Genomic DNA, 18187 nt, shown 5'->3' on the forward strand with positions numbered 1-18187 from the left:
ACAGAAGAATGATAAACCAAAATCAGGTTTCAGGCAAAGGCCAACAGAATTGACAAACTATTAGCTAATGGGGTTGGGGGAAGCGGTTGGAGGAGAGGGAAAGGTAGACAAAGACAGAGACATAGTGCATAAATTACCAAAATCACGAATAAGGAGGTAAATAAAAAATAGCTATTAGGATTAAAGAACATTGTCAGAAATTGTTACTTAAGGTACCTAATTGTATGCCAACAAAACTGAACTTAAGTGGAATGACTATTTACAAAAATATAAATATCTAAATTAACAAAACACCAATTAGAGGATTAAAAAACTTGGTCTCAGAAAAAAAGATACTGTCTTGTACATAGCAGAGGCTCAATAAAATTTAGTTGGGTTGAATTTATGGGGCCTGTCAATTCCATAAAGATATACCCTGTTCACTGGAAACTCCATACATAGAAACATGTATATAAAACTCCAAAATTTTCAAATCTTAAGTACATCACAGAAAGTCTGATGGGAAATTATGCTCAATGGGGAATAGCAAGGCCATCGGTCAAGAAAGACGTACAAGAGTCAAGAGGTTAGAAAGTGACCAGAGGTGGAAATGAACAAGAAGTAGGCGGGGGCTCCAGCACCGCCCCGGAAGTGCTTTGCGGGAGCAGACTAGCGCACCGGAAGCTGTACCTAGCAAGGTGTCGGCGAGGATTCATACAGCTAGGGGCCTTTTAGCGAGTTGGAAAGGCCGCCATAGTCGCCATCGCCATGCTACTCTCCGCTGTTTGCCGTAAGTGGGGCCGAAGGCGACGGCGGCAACTTCCGAGGGGGTGGCGGGCTGCTAGAAATAGCACAGGGCCGGCGGCATTGTGGCGGGACGCCGGAACTATTGTGTTGCTCGGCCGGCCTCTGATTTGCAAGCTCTCGATACTACAATGCCCAGGAGGCCCCGCGCTGTGCGCCTGCGCACTCTCCACGCTTACCCAGGCTTCTCCCCTAAACAGCTGTAGTTGTTCTTTAAAGTGTATAAGTTTTTAGCTTCGGTACTTCGAAGATCAGAGCTGTTAATTATTTTCCCCCATGCCCAACCCAAATTGGAAAAAGTCAAGACAAGTATTTTTAAAAAAATTATTTAACTATTTCCCTCCATCCTATTCCCTTCCAATGATTTTTACTCTATTTTCCATCATATTTTGCCCTATTCCTCCGCAAAAGACAAGTGTTATAAAACTTGGTAATGTATGTAAAGGTCTGAGCTGAGATGTAGCCTGGACGTGGCGTATCCCCGTCTTAGAGTGGACGGTGTAGTAGAGTCACTTATTAAAGGGAAAGAAAGTCTAAAATGTTTTCAGTTTTGAAAGGCTGGACGGATCGACGAAAACGAAATAGTACGAAGCATTGCAAACCCAAGTTTTGTGCCTTGTCTGGATGGGCTGTTAATGTTTATTGAATGGATTTGAAATTTGCAGCCCTTCCACAAGTCTTAACTATTGAGGGTAACCTGGTGTCTTCAGTATTTTCCCTGATGACAAGATAAATATTGATCACTGCTGTCTTCCCGTATGTGTTAATTTCGTGGGTAATGGGAGTTGTCTTATAAAATTATAATAGAAAGCTGTGGGTTATTGGCTTAACAACAAAGGTAATCAGTGTATTTTTTCTCTTCTTCCCACCTTTGCTTTGCTACCAAAAGTTGCCAAGAGCAAGTCAAAGTAAGTAAAACTTTACTTTATTTTGGAATGTTAAAGAAACCTTCTTTTTATTGATCTTTTGTTGGTCTTTTAATATAATGTTCATTTCCCAGGTATGCCATCCAACAAATCATCTTTTGTAACAAGGTTAAAAGGGGGGGGGGGAGTGGGCAGCTAGGTGGTGCAGTGGATAAAGCACTGGCCCAGGATTCAGGAGGACCTGAGTTCAAATGCAGCCTCAGATACACTTGACACTAGCTGTGTGACCCTGGGAAAGTCACTTAACCCTCATTGCCCCACAGGTTGGAAAAAAAAGAAAAGGAAAAAAAAAAGAAATTGAAAGAGTAGTTGTATCTAAAAAGATTTTGGGCAGCTGGGTGGTGCAGTGGATAAAGCACCGACCCTGGATTCAGGAGGACCTGAGTTCAAATGTGGCCACGGATACTTGACACTTACTAGCTGTGTGACCGACCCTGGGCAAGTCACTTAACCCTCATTACCCCTCAAAAAAAAGGGGGGGGTGCTTCTGAGGAGAAAAAAATACATTAATTTTGCCTTGGCATTCTATGCAGTATTTTCATCCCCATGATCTCTGTAAACAGGGTGGGAAGGTACACAACTCTTCTCTGGGGCCTAATTTAGTCATTATAATTACATAATGTTTCTTTTGTTCTTTCTATTTGCATTGTTGTAGCCATTATGTATATTGCTTTTCTGGCTTTTCTTACTTCATTCACTGCATCAGTTTATGTCTTCTCCTGCTTCTCTGAATTCATGTTTTTATAGGATCATGGATCAAACTGCAAGAGGTATTAGAAGTCAATGAGTTCAGCCACCTCATTTTACTCATGAGGATACTGAGACAAAGAGAGGCAAAGTCACTTGCCTTGGGGTCACACAGCTAGGAAGTATCTGAGGCAGAATTTGAACTCATTTTTTCCTGATTCCAAATCCAGTTTCTTATAGCACAGTAATATTTTCATCACATTTTTATGCCACTATTTGTTTTGTCATTCCTCAATTGATAAACATCTATGGTGTTTCCATTTCTTTGCTATCATAGAAAGTACTGCTGTGGATAATTTATTGTATATGGGACCTTTCCATTTTTTACCCCCATGAGATAGATGCCTAGGAGTATTAACCCTCTCTTCTTTTAAAGTTTATTAGCTTCTTATGTAGTATTAGAATAACTAGGTGGGCCATCAGAAGTGCATCTTGTAGTTAAAAAACTTTTTTTTGTGTTGGAGATTTAATAATTTAAATGGTTCCAAAAATTTTTAGAACCCAACCCAACCCTGTCTGGTTCTTGAGTGGACATATTTCGTGGGTGGGTGGGTGTGGTAGAAATCAGTGTTCTACCTAACCTGAACTCAGTATCTTATACCTTAAATCATTACCTTCTTTCTACTTTTTCTTCACATTAAGGACCCTACCATTATTATTATTTTTTTAACCATTATTTCTCATTATATTTCTCTGAGGTTTGTTCAGGGATACTAGTGGTGTCAGATATAACACTGATGAGGCCACAGGGCCTGTTTCAGGTCATCAGTTTCATTTGCTGGACTGGATTATTATAATTTCAAAAATATCAGACTCAAGACCAGGGAGTCTGCAAATAGTATTTTGTAAATTGCAAATAGTAGTAGCCCATAACTAGGCTGTTACCATCATTTCAAAAAAGGTTTCATAGTAGATGACTAGGTTAAGGTCTCTACTGAATAAAGTCTGTGGGGTTTGTTTTGTTTTGTTTTTGCAGGACAATGAGGGTTAAGTGACTTGCCCAAAGTCACACAGCTAGTGTCTAGTGTGTGAAGTTGGATTTGAACTCAGGTCCTCCTGACTCCAGGGCTGGTGCTCTATCAACTGCGCCACCTAGCTGCCCCACATTTGTGTTTTTTTAAAAGGACATTTGCCTGTAGTGTAAAAAAGTAAAATCAGAAAAAACTAGTGTTTCCTTTATCCAAGTAAATTAATACATTTTACTACTTTGTAACACTTTAGTATATGTGCTTTGGGGACGATTAACAAATCCTGCCCTCACAGAGCTGAGTCTCGTAGGGGAAATAAGACAAAGAACTATAATACAAGGTAGTCTATGAAAGTACAAAAAGATATATTATGAGTAAGCTATTTGCTTATATAAAATTTCAAATAGAAGAATTTAGTGGGTTTCTTTGTCTTTGTGCTTCTCTGGGTACTGCCTACTTCATCTATTTATTATTACTATTATTTTTTTGGGGGGGGGGCAATGAGGGTTAAGTGACTTGCCCAGGGCCACACAGCTACTAAGTGTCAAGTGTTTGAGGCCGGATTTGAACTCAGGTACTCCTGAATCCAGGGCTGGTGCTTTATCCACTGCTCCACCTAGCTGCCCCCCACCTCATCTATTATTAATGGAATTGATCATGTTTTGTTTTGTATTAGGTAGTAGGGTATTTGTCGTTGCTCCACTATCATAAACTTTTTGAAGGACCATGACTTGGATAAATACGTATCCACTTAGCATGGTGTCTTGATCATAATTGATGCCCAAGTTAACAAGCAGTAAGCACCTGTTAGCACTGGGGATACAGCGCTGGGGATGCAAAGTATAACAAAAAAATTAGTTCTTCGCCTACTTCAGTTACTTGTTTTTCAGACACCTATGCTGCAAGGTACTGTTAGGAATACAAAGTTACACTTAGAGTCCTTGCCTTTGAGTGTCCTGAAATCCAGGTGTCAAGTCACATGTGAAAAAATAACAATATGACCAGTTAAGGGCCAAATCACTGCTGCACTTTACAAATCTTGGCAATCTTTTGCTGTGGACATATATATCACATACCTTAGATCAAATATGAAGTAGCTATTAAAATCTTGCCTGGCATAAATACTTACGAGGCCGGTGAGTGTATGTACTTGTAATGGTTTATAACTACTGCTTATGGGTAGTCTATTGACTATAGTAATTCAAAGGTTAAGATTTATTATTTTGGAGAATTCCTATTTCATATTCTTTGTATCCTTATGTCTAGCCTGGTCTTAAATGGCAAGGATATCTTTTCTTAGACAGGTATCCTTATACTTTCCTGAATTAGCCTACAGGTTAATGCCCTAGTTGAGATTTATTAGGTCAGCATATATATTATCATACATATTATAGAGCTCAGGAAATAAGAAACTAGGGTCCTCTCTATACCTCAAGAAAATGCTCTTAGAACTAAAAATCTTCCACCTGAAGGGTACAAATAAAATAATGCTTAATAGTTCAGTTCTTCTAATATTGTACTGTGTGTTGTCAATATATGCCATTGCTCAAGTGACTTCATAGTTCTTTTCTGCATTTGGTGATAAATTCCTCTGTAATTTTAGGACCCTCCTTGTGAAAATGTTGAGCCAAGCAGGGACAGGTTACACCTTCAACACCAAGAGAAGCCGGTTACGAGAGAAACTGGTCCTTCTGCATTTCGATCCAATTGGTAAAAAAGGAGAAAATTTGCTTCATGGAAGGTGTAGGCTTTTCCAGGGCTTATTATAGTTTCTGGAAGCACAGAAAACAACTCTAAACTTTGTCTGCTGGGTTTAGATTGGTCATCTAAATCCTTTCCTATCCTTCTGCCTGTCTGATTCTCTTACTAGAGAAGATTCTGATAATGGAGGAGGGGTGAAGATTTGAAGGGATGGACGTAGTGACTTGATTTTGGCATAAGATGTGGGAAATCAAACTTTCATGCTTCTCATTCACTTAAATGTCAGTCCATATGGCTTTAAGTCATATGCACGTAATAATGCCTCGGAGAAAACAAACAAACCCTTTTCCTTAAAGAGGCTAGTGTTTCTGCCTCCATTTGTTTTGTTTACTTTCAGATGAACCATCATAGGCTCTAGCTCCTAGACCTAACCTTGTTCAGTTTCCACAAGAGTGATTCAGTGATTAGCTGAAGCCCAAGACTTTCTAATTTTTTTTCAATTTAGTGCACCAAAGTGGCTCATACTGGCCAGCTCTTCAGGACTTCAGTGATTGGCTGGTGGCTGTGAACTTGCCCTCTGGTCTTTTGGCCAGTGTTACTTAACCTTTCATTGGCTGCCAGCTCATTAACTAACTAAACTGCAACCTGATGTTGAATGGATCTTCTTAAAAAAGCATAAAGAGTAAGAATGTGTAGGAGAACAAAGGTAGAACGTGGAGAAAGCTCATTTCAAATAAATGTTTTTGGATAAAAATGTAATCAGGTCTGTAAGTTTTCAGATTTTAAATTTTCCATTAAAATGCTTCTTTGCAGTGAAGAAACGGGTCCTCTTTGTGGAGAAGAAAAAAGTGCGCTCCATTTAAACAATGGATTGAAAATGAATTTGATTTATAAATGAGGAAGACTCTTGGGGGGGGAAACACTGATTCAGAGATCCTGAAGTATGTGCCCAAAGGAAAGGAAGTGGCTTGGAATCACCGCCTCCTGTGATTTGGATGCCATTGTGAAGGAAAACAATGCATTGAAAGAAAATTCTTCACTGTAGGACAGAGATCATTGCATCAACATTTATTTATCTTTATGGTTATTTTTACAGCTGTCAATAAAAAAAATACTTAAATAGCTAGGACTATTGTCTCTTAGTGATTTTTTTCCACTGATTTTTTAAACAGTATGTTTGATTTTAAAAAAATGACCATTGTTTCATATAATAACAAGAAATGAAAAATTTCCATAACAGGACTTTTGGCACAAAGGTTTTTAGTCCTTCTTACCTCATAGAAGAGCAAGAATTAACCTTCCAGAATGATCATGCCACCAGTACTTAGATAGAGGCAGAAATGAAAAGTAGGGAAGCCCCCTATGGAGGATTTAGAATACCAAGAAACCCCAGAGAACCCACTTTGTGCTGATGTAATTAGAAAAAAGTGTGCAGTTGGTTCACTTTCTAAAACACCGATCACCTAAAGTCTATTATTTTTTAGTGCAGATATGTAGGTTACTCATACTTCTACCTTAGAGAACCTCAACCATGTTAGGAAGAGCTAGGTTTTTTTTGCAGAAGTTTTGTGATTGCGTTGTAGGAGGAGGAAGGTGTAGTGCCTTCACATGTGTGGAAATTTATTTTGATTTGGGGACCCTACCTTTGGGCTGAAATTGGAAAGCCTTAGGCCCTCAGGGTCTCTTCTGTGTGGGAGGGGCACCAGCCAAAGAGCCCCGTGGGCTGTACAAGACGCCAGGTCAGACAGCTGGGGAGAAAAAGCCCCCAGCCTCCTCCGACCTGAGCGGAGCTATCCAAGAGATCCCGGATACCCTGTGCTGAGGCATGAACCCTACCCCTAACCCCCCCCCCCCAAACAGCTGCAGCCCTGGCTAGCGGATTAGCTTGGTCTGTGGGGGCGCAGAAAGCCCAGAGATTTGAGTGGAGAGAAGAAAAAGTATATATAGACCTGGGAGTTAGAGTCAGGGGGGACGGTTGACGAGATTAGAGAGGGACGGACAAGGAGGGACGAGAGAGGCTAAGAAGAGGTCAGTGGGGATGAGACAAACAGTAACAGGACTAGGAGCAAGGAGGAAAGGCCTCGGACAAGATTAAGAGAGGCAGACAAGATTAGAGGGGCGGCAAAGGCGGCAGAAGGCAGACTGACAGAGCAGACAGAAGGTCGGTGAGAGAGGAACACGGTTCATTGGTGGTAGTAAGGAGGAGAGAAAAGTTAGAAGCTGGGGATTTACAAAGTGAAAGGGGCTTGGAGTTAGAATAAAGGACCTGAGTGCCCTGAGGCGGGGCACGGCTAAGGCCCTTATTGTATTAAAAAGGTTACAGGCTTTATTACAAACCAGGGAAAGTGTAACATGCCCTGAGGCAAGTGGCGGCTAAGGCCCTTATTGTATTCAAGAAGTTCGAAGTGCAGCAAGTGGGAAAGAGACGGCAGGAAAGCAGTCAGGTTGTACATTTTATTTCCCTGTATTCTTAATTTAAATAGTATCTCATAAATAAACTCTGCTTTGATTATTTAGTTAAGAGCCTTCTTAATATTTTGCTTATCAATTTGGGAGTGGAGCAGTGTGGTGGAACTTTATATATGGCCCATGTTAAATTAAACGTAGTCAGATAAACAGTCAAAAGTCACGAATTAGTCCTCCAGTCAGATTAGCCTCACAAATTAGCCCCAGTCAGTTAAAAATATTCTACATTTGAATGGCGACCCAGATGGGATCTACGGCCCAATTATAATTTCTCTAAACTTATCATTTTTCATATAGTTATATTTTTTCATAAAGCCCAAATTATATAATTTTCCAGGTTAGATATACTTATTATTAATTAATTTTTTGTACACATGGTTGCAAGCAACTAGCTTAGCATCGTAGAATTTTAGAACTGAAAGAAACCTTGCATATTTATTCCAAATTCTTCATCTAGGTGAAAAACACCCAGAGAAGTTAGGAAAGTCACCCGTGGTCACACAGCTGGATGGTTGGCAGCATCAGAACTAGAAACCCTCACAGTGTCATGAAAGCACTGGGCTTATGAGGCAGAAGATGTGGCTTTAAGCCCTGACTCTGTCACCTACATCCTTTGACCCCGGGCAATTCCCTTTGCCTCTGTAAAATGAGGCAGTTGGATTAGTAAATCACTGAAGTCCATTTCAGCTCTGTAACCCTGTTTCCTGTTGAGTATGTGTCAGATGAGGCTTGGGATCCTGCCTATCTGTAGATTGCTATCTCCTGGGTGGGGAATCCTGCCTTCTTCAAAGAAGCACCTGCCATTCTCCTTACCCATTTCTTACAAATTCACTTCTGAATGCCTGGCTATTCTATAAGGAAATCACTAGTGGAGAACTAGGGCAGCTCCTCCTGAGAACTTAGCTTGGTTTCTATCCCTGACACTAGCAATGGTGAGAGGAGAAATAAATGACCCTCATGGTCATAAAGCCCAAGGAGGTTAATGCAGTCACACAAATCCTAGTCCTTCCATGGCCACAGGCCAGCCTCTGGAACAGTTACAATTTGTACTTTAGCTGCAGATAGACAGCTAGAGATGGGAAGGTGCCAAGTGGTCATTGGCTGGAGCCCCGTCCTAAGTTCTTAGCTCCTACACAGGCTCAAATAGTGCCGAAGCTTCGGGAGAGGAATCGGCTATTTCAAGGCATTACTTTGGTAAAGAGCTATAGGGATATATGACTATGCTTTGGGCCAAACAAACAGTTTTTTCATTCGATGGCCCCTGCTGAGCCAGTATGGAAGGTATATGCATGGGGACCCACTCGGTTTTTAGACTTAAATTTAGGAACTTCAGACAACTGTTCACTTATTTGTTCATTCATTCCATTCATTCCATGCACATTTATTGAATGCTGACTAGGTGGCAAGGCAGTATAAGATATATGTGATACTACTGACCTACGCTCATTGAATTGTTTTTCAAATAGTGATGAAATTGCAGATCCAGGCAAAATCCCAGCCTAACCTCAATCTGTACCCCTAATCCTGGCCAGCTGCTTTGCAAATGTGTGTAAGAAGAATCAGTGATCATTACCGTATAAACAAAAGAAAGCAGGTAACCATGGATGGTGGATGAACATCCTTTGTACCTAAAGGAGAACATGTTATAGTGTACACGGTGGTTGAATTCTCTGCCTTTGTACACGCTAATTGCAATCATATGAGCTTTAGAATCTTAATCAAAACAGATTAAGTGGCAGGTCTTTTTTGTAAGGGAAAGAAGTCTGGGTTCCTGAAGACTGGACGCTGACTGATGCAATGAAGTTGGCTCTCTTGATTATTTCTTCCATAGGCAGGTTAGGATAATAAGCCAGGTAGAAGGCCAATGCGCCGATAAAACTATCTCCAGCTCCCTGCAAAGGAAAAGCATATTTATCTGAATGAGCACATAGCCCGAGAGCTTTCCAAGGAACCTTAGAAGATACCTGCCCACTGTCTTTGTTTAAAAATGTTTCTATAAAAAATGGAGATGATTTCAGAGATTCCTGAAAAGTATGAATTGATGCAAGTAGTCAGTAGAACATGGAGCACATTTATATGACTACAATTGAAAAGAAAAACAACTTTGAAAGACTTAAAAACTCTGGTCAGGCAATGACCAACCATGTCTCCAGAGGACCTCTGATACTGTAGGTTATGCCCCTCCTGCCAGAGAGGGGGTAACTCTTGAGATGCTGAAAGAGAAAGACTTTTTCAAAATAGCTATTGTGTAGATTTGTTTTGCTTGACTGTGTTTATTTGTTACAAGGCTTTCCCTCCTTTTAAAAATTTGTGTGGAGGAACAATTGAAGAGGAGAGAGGGATTAGCAATAGTAATGCCAAAAAAGGTGGGGCTCCTGGAACACTTTTTTTTCTTTTTAGTGAGGCAATTGGGGTTAAGTGACTTGCCCAGGGTCACATAGCTAGTAAGTGTTAAGTGTCTGAGGCCGGATTTGAACTCAGGTACTCCTGACTCCAGGGCTGGTGTTCTATCCACTGGGCCACCCAGCTGTCCCTAGAACACTTTTAAATGCACAGATGAGAAGAGATGGAAGTTCAGAAGGAAGAATGGACAATCGAAATAATTCTGAGAGTAAAGAGGGCAGTTCATTTATTTGATGTTTTTTAAAGAAGGAAATGGTATGACATGCAGACATGGTTTCATATAATTAATTGTGTTCTGCTAGGTATACTGAAGTGCTCATTTTTTTTTGTTGCTATTTAAATGCAGAATATTTTTTAAAAGGTATTCCAGGACTGGATTAAGCTTCTATTTCTTTTCTGTGTAGCCCTCAAGCCTGGGCTGGCAAAGATCTTACAGGGATGGGAATTGAGTAATTTAATGAGCTATATGGATTAGAAAGCCACTAAAATGGCAGTACTTCTATAGCATTGTCCTTATAAAGGTTACAGCCCAGCTGGACAGCACGTGAGATAATAAGAGAACAAAAGACAGTGTGTACTTGAATGTTAGATGGTAGTATCGTGCTAGGCTGCACAGTGTAGACTGTAGAGCTGAAGGAGTTCTGAGAAGGGAGAAGAAGGCTAGACTGGAGACCCTGGCTGAGATGAACTGAGTAAGACTTGGATAAGTAGAGACAAAGAGATTAGAGGGAAAAGGATGGTTCTTTCATCAAGCAGGACTAATCCTAATACGAAAATGAAACTGACTAGGTAAGATGGAGTCAGATAGTGGAGGATACTGAAAGCCAAGCAGAGCAGTCTGGATTTAATGTGATAGAATAAGAAACCATTGAAAGTTTTTCGGCCATTAAGTAGATGAAAGCTACATGAAGTACTTCACTGGAGTGCATGCTATCTCTACAGATGCACACAACAGCCTCTTCCACACCTTAGTAGGTGAATGTTCATAAACTGGCATTGGTACTGTGGTAAAAACCATTCATCACCAGGTGGCCAATAATCTGGCAACAACAGGCCTCTCTGTAGTTGGTGAAATGATTCCTCAGATGGTAGATGCTGAGCCTGTCAAGAGGCCTATCCTTGAAGCCATTCCAGCTCTGAAGGATTACACAGTATCAGAAGTCTTAAAATGTGTTCCACTGGCATAGACTTTGAGAATTGGTGCCTACCACAAAGAGGCATCTGGGGAATAGTAGGGGAAGGAAACAGTACTTAAGAAAGATGAATTTAGTAATCAGGCACAAGTTGGCCTCTACAAAAGTCCCATTCTGATCCCTCATTGTGACATGGAGGTGGGCAGTGGGGTCCGGCACAATTCCACAAAGCTTGAAAGGCTTCTGAGGCCCACAAGGGACTTTCATCTGTGTTGGCTGAAGGCCAAAAGTTTCAAGGAACCTCATCTCCATTAAACCCTCAAAAGGGATCAAAAATCAATCAATCAATCAATCAATCAATCAATCAATCAATCAAGTGTTCATTAAATCCCTATTGTGTCTGGAACTGTGTTGAATGTTGATGATACAAAGACAAAAGTGAAACAGTGCCTGTACTCAAGGAGTTTATATTCCAAAGGAGGAGATAAAAGCATATAAATAATATATACAAAATGAATACAAAGTGGTGGTGGGTTTTTTTTGGGGGGGGAGGGGGAGAGACATATACAGAAGGTGGCACTGGAGCTGTGTTGGTGAGAAGGGAGTGCATTCCAGTCATGGGTGCCAACCCAGTACAAAGACATGAAAGTGGGAGATGAAGCATCTGGGCAGAGGAGCAAGGATGCCAGGACGGATGGATTGTAGAGTGAATAGAGGGCAACCACGTCTAAGAAGACTGGAAAGGAACATAGGGGTCAGATTATGAAGAAATTTAAAGGAAAAAAGAGAAGTTTATGTGTGAACCTAGAGAGCTATTGGGGGGCACTAGGTGGCGAAGTGAATAAAGTACTGGCCCTGGATTCAGGAGGACCTGAGTTCAAATCTGGCCTCAGACACAACACTTACTAGCTGTGTGACCCTAGGCAAGTGACTTAACCCTCACTGCTCTGCAAAAAACAAAACAAATAAACAAAAAAAAATATTAAAAGATAATATAGAGCTAATGGAACTTATGAGGGCAGGAAAGAAGAGAAGATGGTGATGTATTCACATTTGTGTTTTAGAAAAATCACTGTGGCAACTGTGTGGAAGATGGATTGAAGTAGGCAGCAGCCTGAGGCAGGGAGACCAAAGAGAAGGTTACTGTACTATTTCAGGTGAGATGATGAAAGCCTTAACTAGGGTGGTGGCCTTGTTAGAAGAGATAATGGGATGTATGTGAGAGATATTGTGGAGACAGAAATGCCACAATTGGGCATGTGACTGGATATGTGAGGATGGCAAAGTTGTGAACCTGAGTCATTGGAATGGATGGTGCTTTCAATAGTAATAAGGATGCCAAATACAAAACAGGCCACAGGTTTATATAATCCCTTTAATTTATGCATTGATGGTGGTAGAATGATGAAAAATGGGGCAAAAGGGGGCAGCTAGGTGGCCCAGTGGATAGAGCACTGGCCTTGGACTCAGGAGGACCCGAGTTCAAATTCGGCCTCAGACACTTAACACTTACTGGCTGTGTGACCCTGGGCAAGTCACTTAACCCCAATTGCCTCACCAAAAAAAAAAGGGGGGGGGCAAAAGGTTACCAGAAACACAGTTCTTAGGCTACTAATAAATATTCATTTACTGTTGGTACTCAATGTATGAGCATCTAGGTGGTGCAGTGCATACAGTGCCAGCCCTGAAGTTAGAAAACTCATATTCCTGAGTTAAAATCTGGCCTCTGACATGTTTTAGCTGTGTGACCCTAGGCAAGTCACTTACTCTTTTTTGCCTCGGTTTCCTTATCTGTCAAATGAGCTAGAGAAGGAAATGGCAAACCATTCCAGTACCTCTGCCAAGAAAACCCCAAACAGGGTCATGAAGAGTCAGACACAACTGGAAATGGCTGAAGAACAACTCAATGTGTATTTTTTGTCCAATAGCCAACAAATCAACATATTATTGAAGGAGGTGAATAGTATCCATATTGCCAATTCTACCATAAATGAAACCAAGTGACACAATGCTGTTGTAGATATGTGAAAGAACATCTATACTATATCATCAATGATGACATGCTCAAGTAGTCTAAAAGATCATTAAAATATGTACATTGGAAAGAAAATAAATAATATTGAGAATATGAGACTATAGATAGTAATCCAAATTTTACAATGGTACTTTTGAGACATCAAAAGAACTCAAGGGGCAGCTAGGTGGCACAGTGGATAGAGTACCGGCCCTGGATTCAGGAGTACCTGAGTTCAAATCCAGCCTCAGACACTTAACACTTACTAGCTGTGTGACCCTGGGCAAGTCACTTAACCCCAATTGCCTCACTAAAAACAAAAACAAAAAAGAACTCAAGAGGTGGGGGTTAACAGTACACTGGGATGACTTATGGAAAGACATGAACCAAAATCATATGAGCTAATAAGTTGTGGAGGGTTGTGATCTGTACTAGTGAAGGGATCATGAAATAGCATTGGACGCCATTTGGTTCCTCTATTACTGACTGTATCAATTTGTTGGTTGTAGGACAAAAATTGGACACTGAATACTAAGCAGTTAAAATAATATTTGTAGATGGCTTTAGAACTATGTAATTTTTCTTAGTACCTTTGTATCCTATTTTCTATCACTTCAATTAGAGCCCAGATCCATCTGATTGTTTAAGGGGTACCTATCAATTAGGAAGCTAGTTTATTGTGCTTGTTATGAAGTGATTAAGGCTTAGATAAGGATGTCATTAATGAAAGTGGAAAGGAAGGAGTAAGTGACAGACATTTCAAAGGATAAGCAACACTTGGTGATACATTAGGTAAAGGAGTAAAAAAAGCCAGAGGAAGAAAATGAAGAGAATCATAGTAATAGTTAACATATATCTAACACTTTAAGGTTCATAAAGCACTTCCCATAAATCATCTCATTTGATACTTCACAACAACCCCGTGAAAGAGGTGCTATTTATCATCTCCATTGTACACATGAGAGAAGTGAGGTGAATCGTACAGGGTCACACAGCTAGTGTCTCAGGCAGTATTCAAACTGCCTCTAAGTATAGAACTCTTATCTCCTACCTCTCCCAGCTGCCCAAGGCAAAGGAGGTATTAAGCTTGGGAGACCTGACAGAAATGGGGGAAATAGAAAGGGCAGGAAACAGGAGGGAGGTTGGCTTTATAGAAAAAAATGATGATGAGCTTTGCTCCATCCAAGTGGAAATGTGGTAGAGGCAGTTGGGTGTATAGAATTCAAAGTCAGATGAGAATTTAGATAAACATTTGGAAATCACTGGTGCTGTTATGGTCAAAGCTATGACAGTGGATAAGCTTATGGAGGTGAGAATACAGAGGAAGAAATGCAAATCCTATTGACTGAGTCCTGATATCCATACTTAAGGGACAAAAGGAATAAGAGGAATCTTTGAAGGTGATAAAAGAGTGTCTGAAGAAGTGGGAAATGAAGTAGGATAATGTAGTAATGGAAGCCAAAGAAAGAGCTTCAAGATGTGGGTAGTGACCACAAGTTAGACACAGCAATAAGAAGACTGGTGGAGCCTTAACTAGGGTGTGACATTGGGGGAGCCTGGACCTAGTGATTGCCAGAGGGTGGAAGGAGTGGAAAAGGAAAAGCTTTATGAAGAAAGCAGGCTTGTGCCCTAAGGAACAGGCATTCCAGAGGTCACAGTGAAAGTGGTGGGTAATGTAAAATGGGGACTTTGGGGTGGGTGGAGGGGGATGGGGAATGGAGTTTGTTAATCATTAAGTCTCTTCCCAGCAGAGGCTGGAAATCGGGCAGGAGATGGAGTGCATGCTGCCTGATCCTTCCTCTTCCCTCTGGGGCTGGGGATCAGGCAGGAGATGGCCCAGGAGCCCTCTAACCTCTTATTTCCCAACTTTGTTCCCATCATTCACATAATGTAGCTTTCCAAAGGGATATTTACTTTGAACATGAATAAACTGCAAACATTTAGGGGAGTAGGCTCTAAACTTAGCTCAGTTCCCACACAGCACTAGTGCTACCACACTTATGTCCAGCTGTTGGATGAACCTGCATCTCAGCTTTCTGCTGGGCTGGTGGTGTACCATTGCCAAAGGTTACAAATGGTGCCTCGGGGCATCAATCCTATGCTCACCACAAACTTCAAATCTGGGAGATGGGATGCCAAGGAGCTCTCTGGACCATTAGAATTCACAAGACTATCAGCTCCACTCCCTTCACTGGTGGCTAGGCAGTCCCAAGAGTTTGGAGGCAGAGTTTATGGCTGAAGCCGACAGGCTTCCTACGGCTAACCAAAGAGCCAGCTCTTCTACACACGGTGAGTCAACCAGAACCAGTTGCAGAATGTTTACACATCCTCTACAGGCTGTCTCTCCAAAGCACATCATCATCATGATTCTCCCAGAAGATGCTCCCCAGAGAACCTCTACATAGGGAGATGCCATCTTCTCCCTAGCATCTTCCAGATGAAAGAGCCATCTCAGGCACTCTGTGCATGCGCCGGACTCTCATCACCTTGAGTAGGAGAGTCAGATCTGTGCCTCAGGAAAACCACTTGGGAAGCTGTGTGGAGGATGGATTGGAGAGGAAGGAGACTTGAAACACAGAGACTAATTAAGAGGCTACTGCGATAGTCTAGCTGAGAGGTGAGATGAGCCTGAACCGGAGGAGCAGCTGTGTAAATAGAGAGAAGGGGGTGGATGAGAGACTTTCTGGAGGTGGAAACAAACTTCTACAGATACCCCTTGTTCCATCCACTTAGAACAACACAAAGGAGAGAACTGCTTCTGTCATGGATGGAAATTTTATAGACTATACTTGGCTAATGAGACATTTCATGATAGAGGGGAATGCATTTTTTGCTTAACTGTGCCTAAAAATATTGTACATATATTTGAAAACACACCCTACCATCTAATATACAGTCTCCTATAGTCAAGACTAAGGAAAGACTGCTCAGAGGTAGAACAGTGTATGCTGAAAGCATTACCAATCTCCTGCCTTATTCTATATCTTACTCCTTTTTAACTTGTACCAAAGTATTGCAAATTGCATTGCTGGAAATGAGAAAAGTAATCAATAAATCAGTTGGCACCCTAGTATATGCTAGGCACGAGGGATATAAGTACAAAGAATGAAAAGTTAAGACCTTTATGAAAAATATATAATTGACTAAGGCCAAAATGGTAAGGACAAACCAGGACGACGTTTAAGAGGCACCCTTTGCTAACTACTGACTTATTTCAAAGTGAACAGTTAGGGCTAAGTGTTATGATTTTGTATTTTGGAATTTGTGCTATCCCATAATGAAAGCCTTTGCCTCCACCTTTATTCTTTCCCTCTTTTTTTTTACATATGTACATTTCACTCTCTCGTTTGCTTCCCTCTCATCCATAAAAAGCATACTCAGATCTCACCTACATTGGTAATTTCACCCCTCCTTCCTTTCTGCCATTAAAAGCAATGGAATAATTTTTAAATACTTTTTGGCCTTTTTTTTCTTCTCTTCTACATCTGCCTTGATCCCCTGATATTCAGGCTATACTAAGACCTGAAATTAATCTTGTCCAGATTATCAATGATTTCTCTTGGTCAAACCCAATGGTTTCACCCCACAGTCCCCATCTGTGACCTCCATGACTACCAAGAAAATCAACTTGTTGTCTAATCACCTCCTGGTCCTGCCTCTCAGTCCTTATTAATTCTATTTTTCTTGCTTGGAATGTGCTCCATACTCTACTCCACAGAACCTTGTCCCTTCCCCACTTCTAAGTTCCACTTAAAGTGTATCTCTTTTATGAAACTACCATATGTTAGTCTTGTCTTGCCAGGCCCATTTCCAACCACTTCAATCACCTCCTTTTCCAGGTTCTAAAATTTCCCTGCCATTCCTCTGCACTTTTATTTCATTCTCTCTTCATTCAGCCAACAAACAGACTTACTATCTGCAAGGCACTTTGCTGGGTACCGGGGAAATAGAGACTGTAACAAAACAGTCTCTGTTCCTAAGGAGTTTTCAGAGAAATTTGTATTAAATGATAAAACAATGTGCCTAAACTGTCTCCTTTGCAACCAGACTGGTATACCTACCTACAGCTGTGCAGAGGAAGCCTACTCAAACGTGGAGAAAAGTTCAAGTCATGACCTAAAAAAATTAAGTTAATTTTAAGTTTGTCTCTTGAATAGAAAATGTTTGTATCAATCTCTTTAAGCTTAATGGAAAATTTAAATTTGTTTCTTGAACTTACAAATTTATTAAAGGCATCAATAAAGGTACTTAATAAGTTGATTCATATTCTTGAACTCTGTCAACTTTAAAAGTCTTTGGGGGGAGGGTGGCGCAGCTAGGTGGGACAGTGGATAAAGCACCAGCCCTGGATTCAGGAGGACCCGAGTTCAAATCCAGCCTCAGACACTTGACACTTGCTTGTTGTGTGACCCTGGGCAAGTCACTTAACCCTCATTGCCTCGGAAAAAAAAAAAGTCTTTAGAAATTAATGCCATTGTTTCTAAGCTTTTTGCTGCGTTGGATTTGGGCCTGTCTGCCATTCTGCAAATTGATACGTTTTTGCACAAGAGCTGTTAAACAAAGACAAACGCAGTGTCATTCATTTTCTATATAGCCTTGGTCAAATAACTTCCACAAAACGAGGTCAAGATGAGATGACATCTAAGGTTTTTTGGAGTCTCTTCAGTTTTGTTTCCCTATCCCCTGTTGGTTGTTGTGGTCCCACTGGAAGGCAAGAAGTTTCTCTGTAACTTTATACAGCATATAAAATATTGTGGGTTCTCTACATTTGCCATCTCACTGATGTGTCAGTAGTCTTGTACTGTGCTGGTACTCAGTTCTCTTTGTGTTTTCCTATGTCTGTAATCTCTTCTATGGTGAATTAATGCCCCTTGGTGGACTAAGTGTTGTTTTCTTTTAGGTCAGTGAAAGTGGGGATTTGGTTGCTATGGACTGAAGTTAAGTGTTCAGACTCTGGAAAAGAAATCACCTGTTGTTTCTATTTATACCTCATGGCTTTTAAGTGCCAGCAGATTACTTGGTCGTTGATTCACATCACCAGTATAA

At 40.9% G+C, this 18187-nt stretch overlaps 2 protein-coding genes across 2 annotated transcripts in view; one reads left to right on the top strand and one right to left on the bottom strand.

Annotated features, from left to right (window-relative positions):
• Positions 1-638: 638 nt before the first annotated feature.
• On the top strand, positions 639-6254 carry MRPL33 (mitochondrial ribosomal protein L33). Its single transcript, XM_043980476.1, has 4 exons — positions 639-769; positions 1673-1691; positions 5028-5134; positions 5939-6254. Exons 1-4 carry the CDS (start codon positions 748-750, stop codon positions 5986-5988), a joined length of 198 nt encoding a protein of 65 aa, XP_043836411.1. The 5' UTR covers positions 639-747; the 3' UTR covers positions 5989-6254.
• Positions 6255-7408: 1154 nt separating this feature from the next.
• Positions 7409-18187, bottom strand: part of RBKS (ribokinase) — a 119420-nt gene continuing 108641 nt past the window's right edge. Inside the window, exon 8 of the mRNA XM_043984332.1 lies at positions 7409-9483. Within this exon, the coding sequence (XP_043840267.1) occupies positions 9310-9483 (174 nt within the window). The 3' untranslated portion in view covers positions 7409-9309. The remainder of the gene's footprint in view (positions 9484-18187) is intronic.

Source organism: Dromiciops gliroides, chromosome 2 (genome assembly GCF_019393635.1).
Source record: "Dromiciops gliroides isolate mDroGli1 chromosome 2, mDroGli1.pri, whole genome shotgun sequence".
Lineage (NCBI taxonomy): Eukaryota > Metazoa > Chordata > Mammalia > Microbiotheria > Microbiotheriidae > Dromiciops > Dromiciops gliroides.

Excerpts from the sequence above, each read along its gene's own strand:
- MRPL33 (XM_043980476.1), top strand. The coding sequence starts at position 748 with ATGCTACTCTCCGCTGTTTGCC. Across the intron at positions 5,135-5,938 it reads TCTGCATTTCGATCCAATTG|TGAAGAAACGGGTCCTCTTT; the intron begins GTAAAAAAGGAG and ends GCTTCTTTGCAG.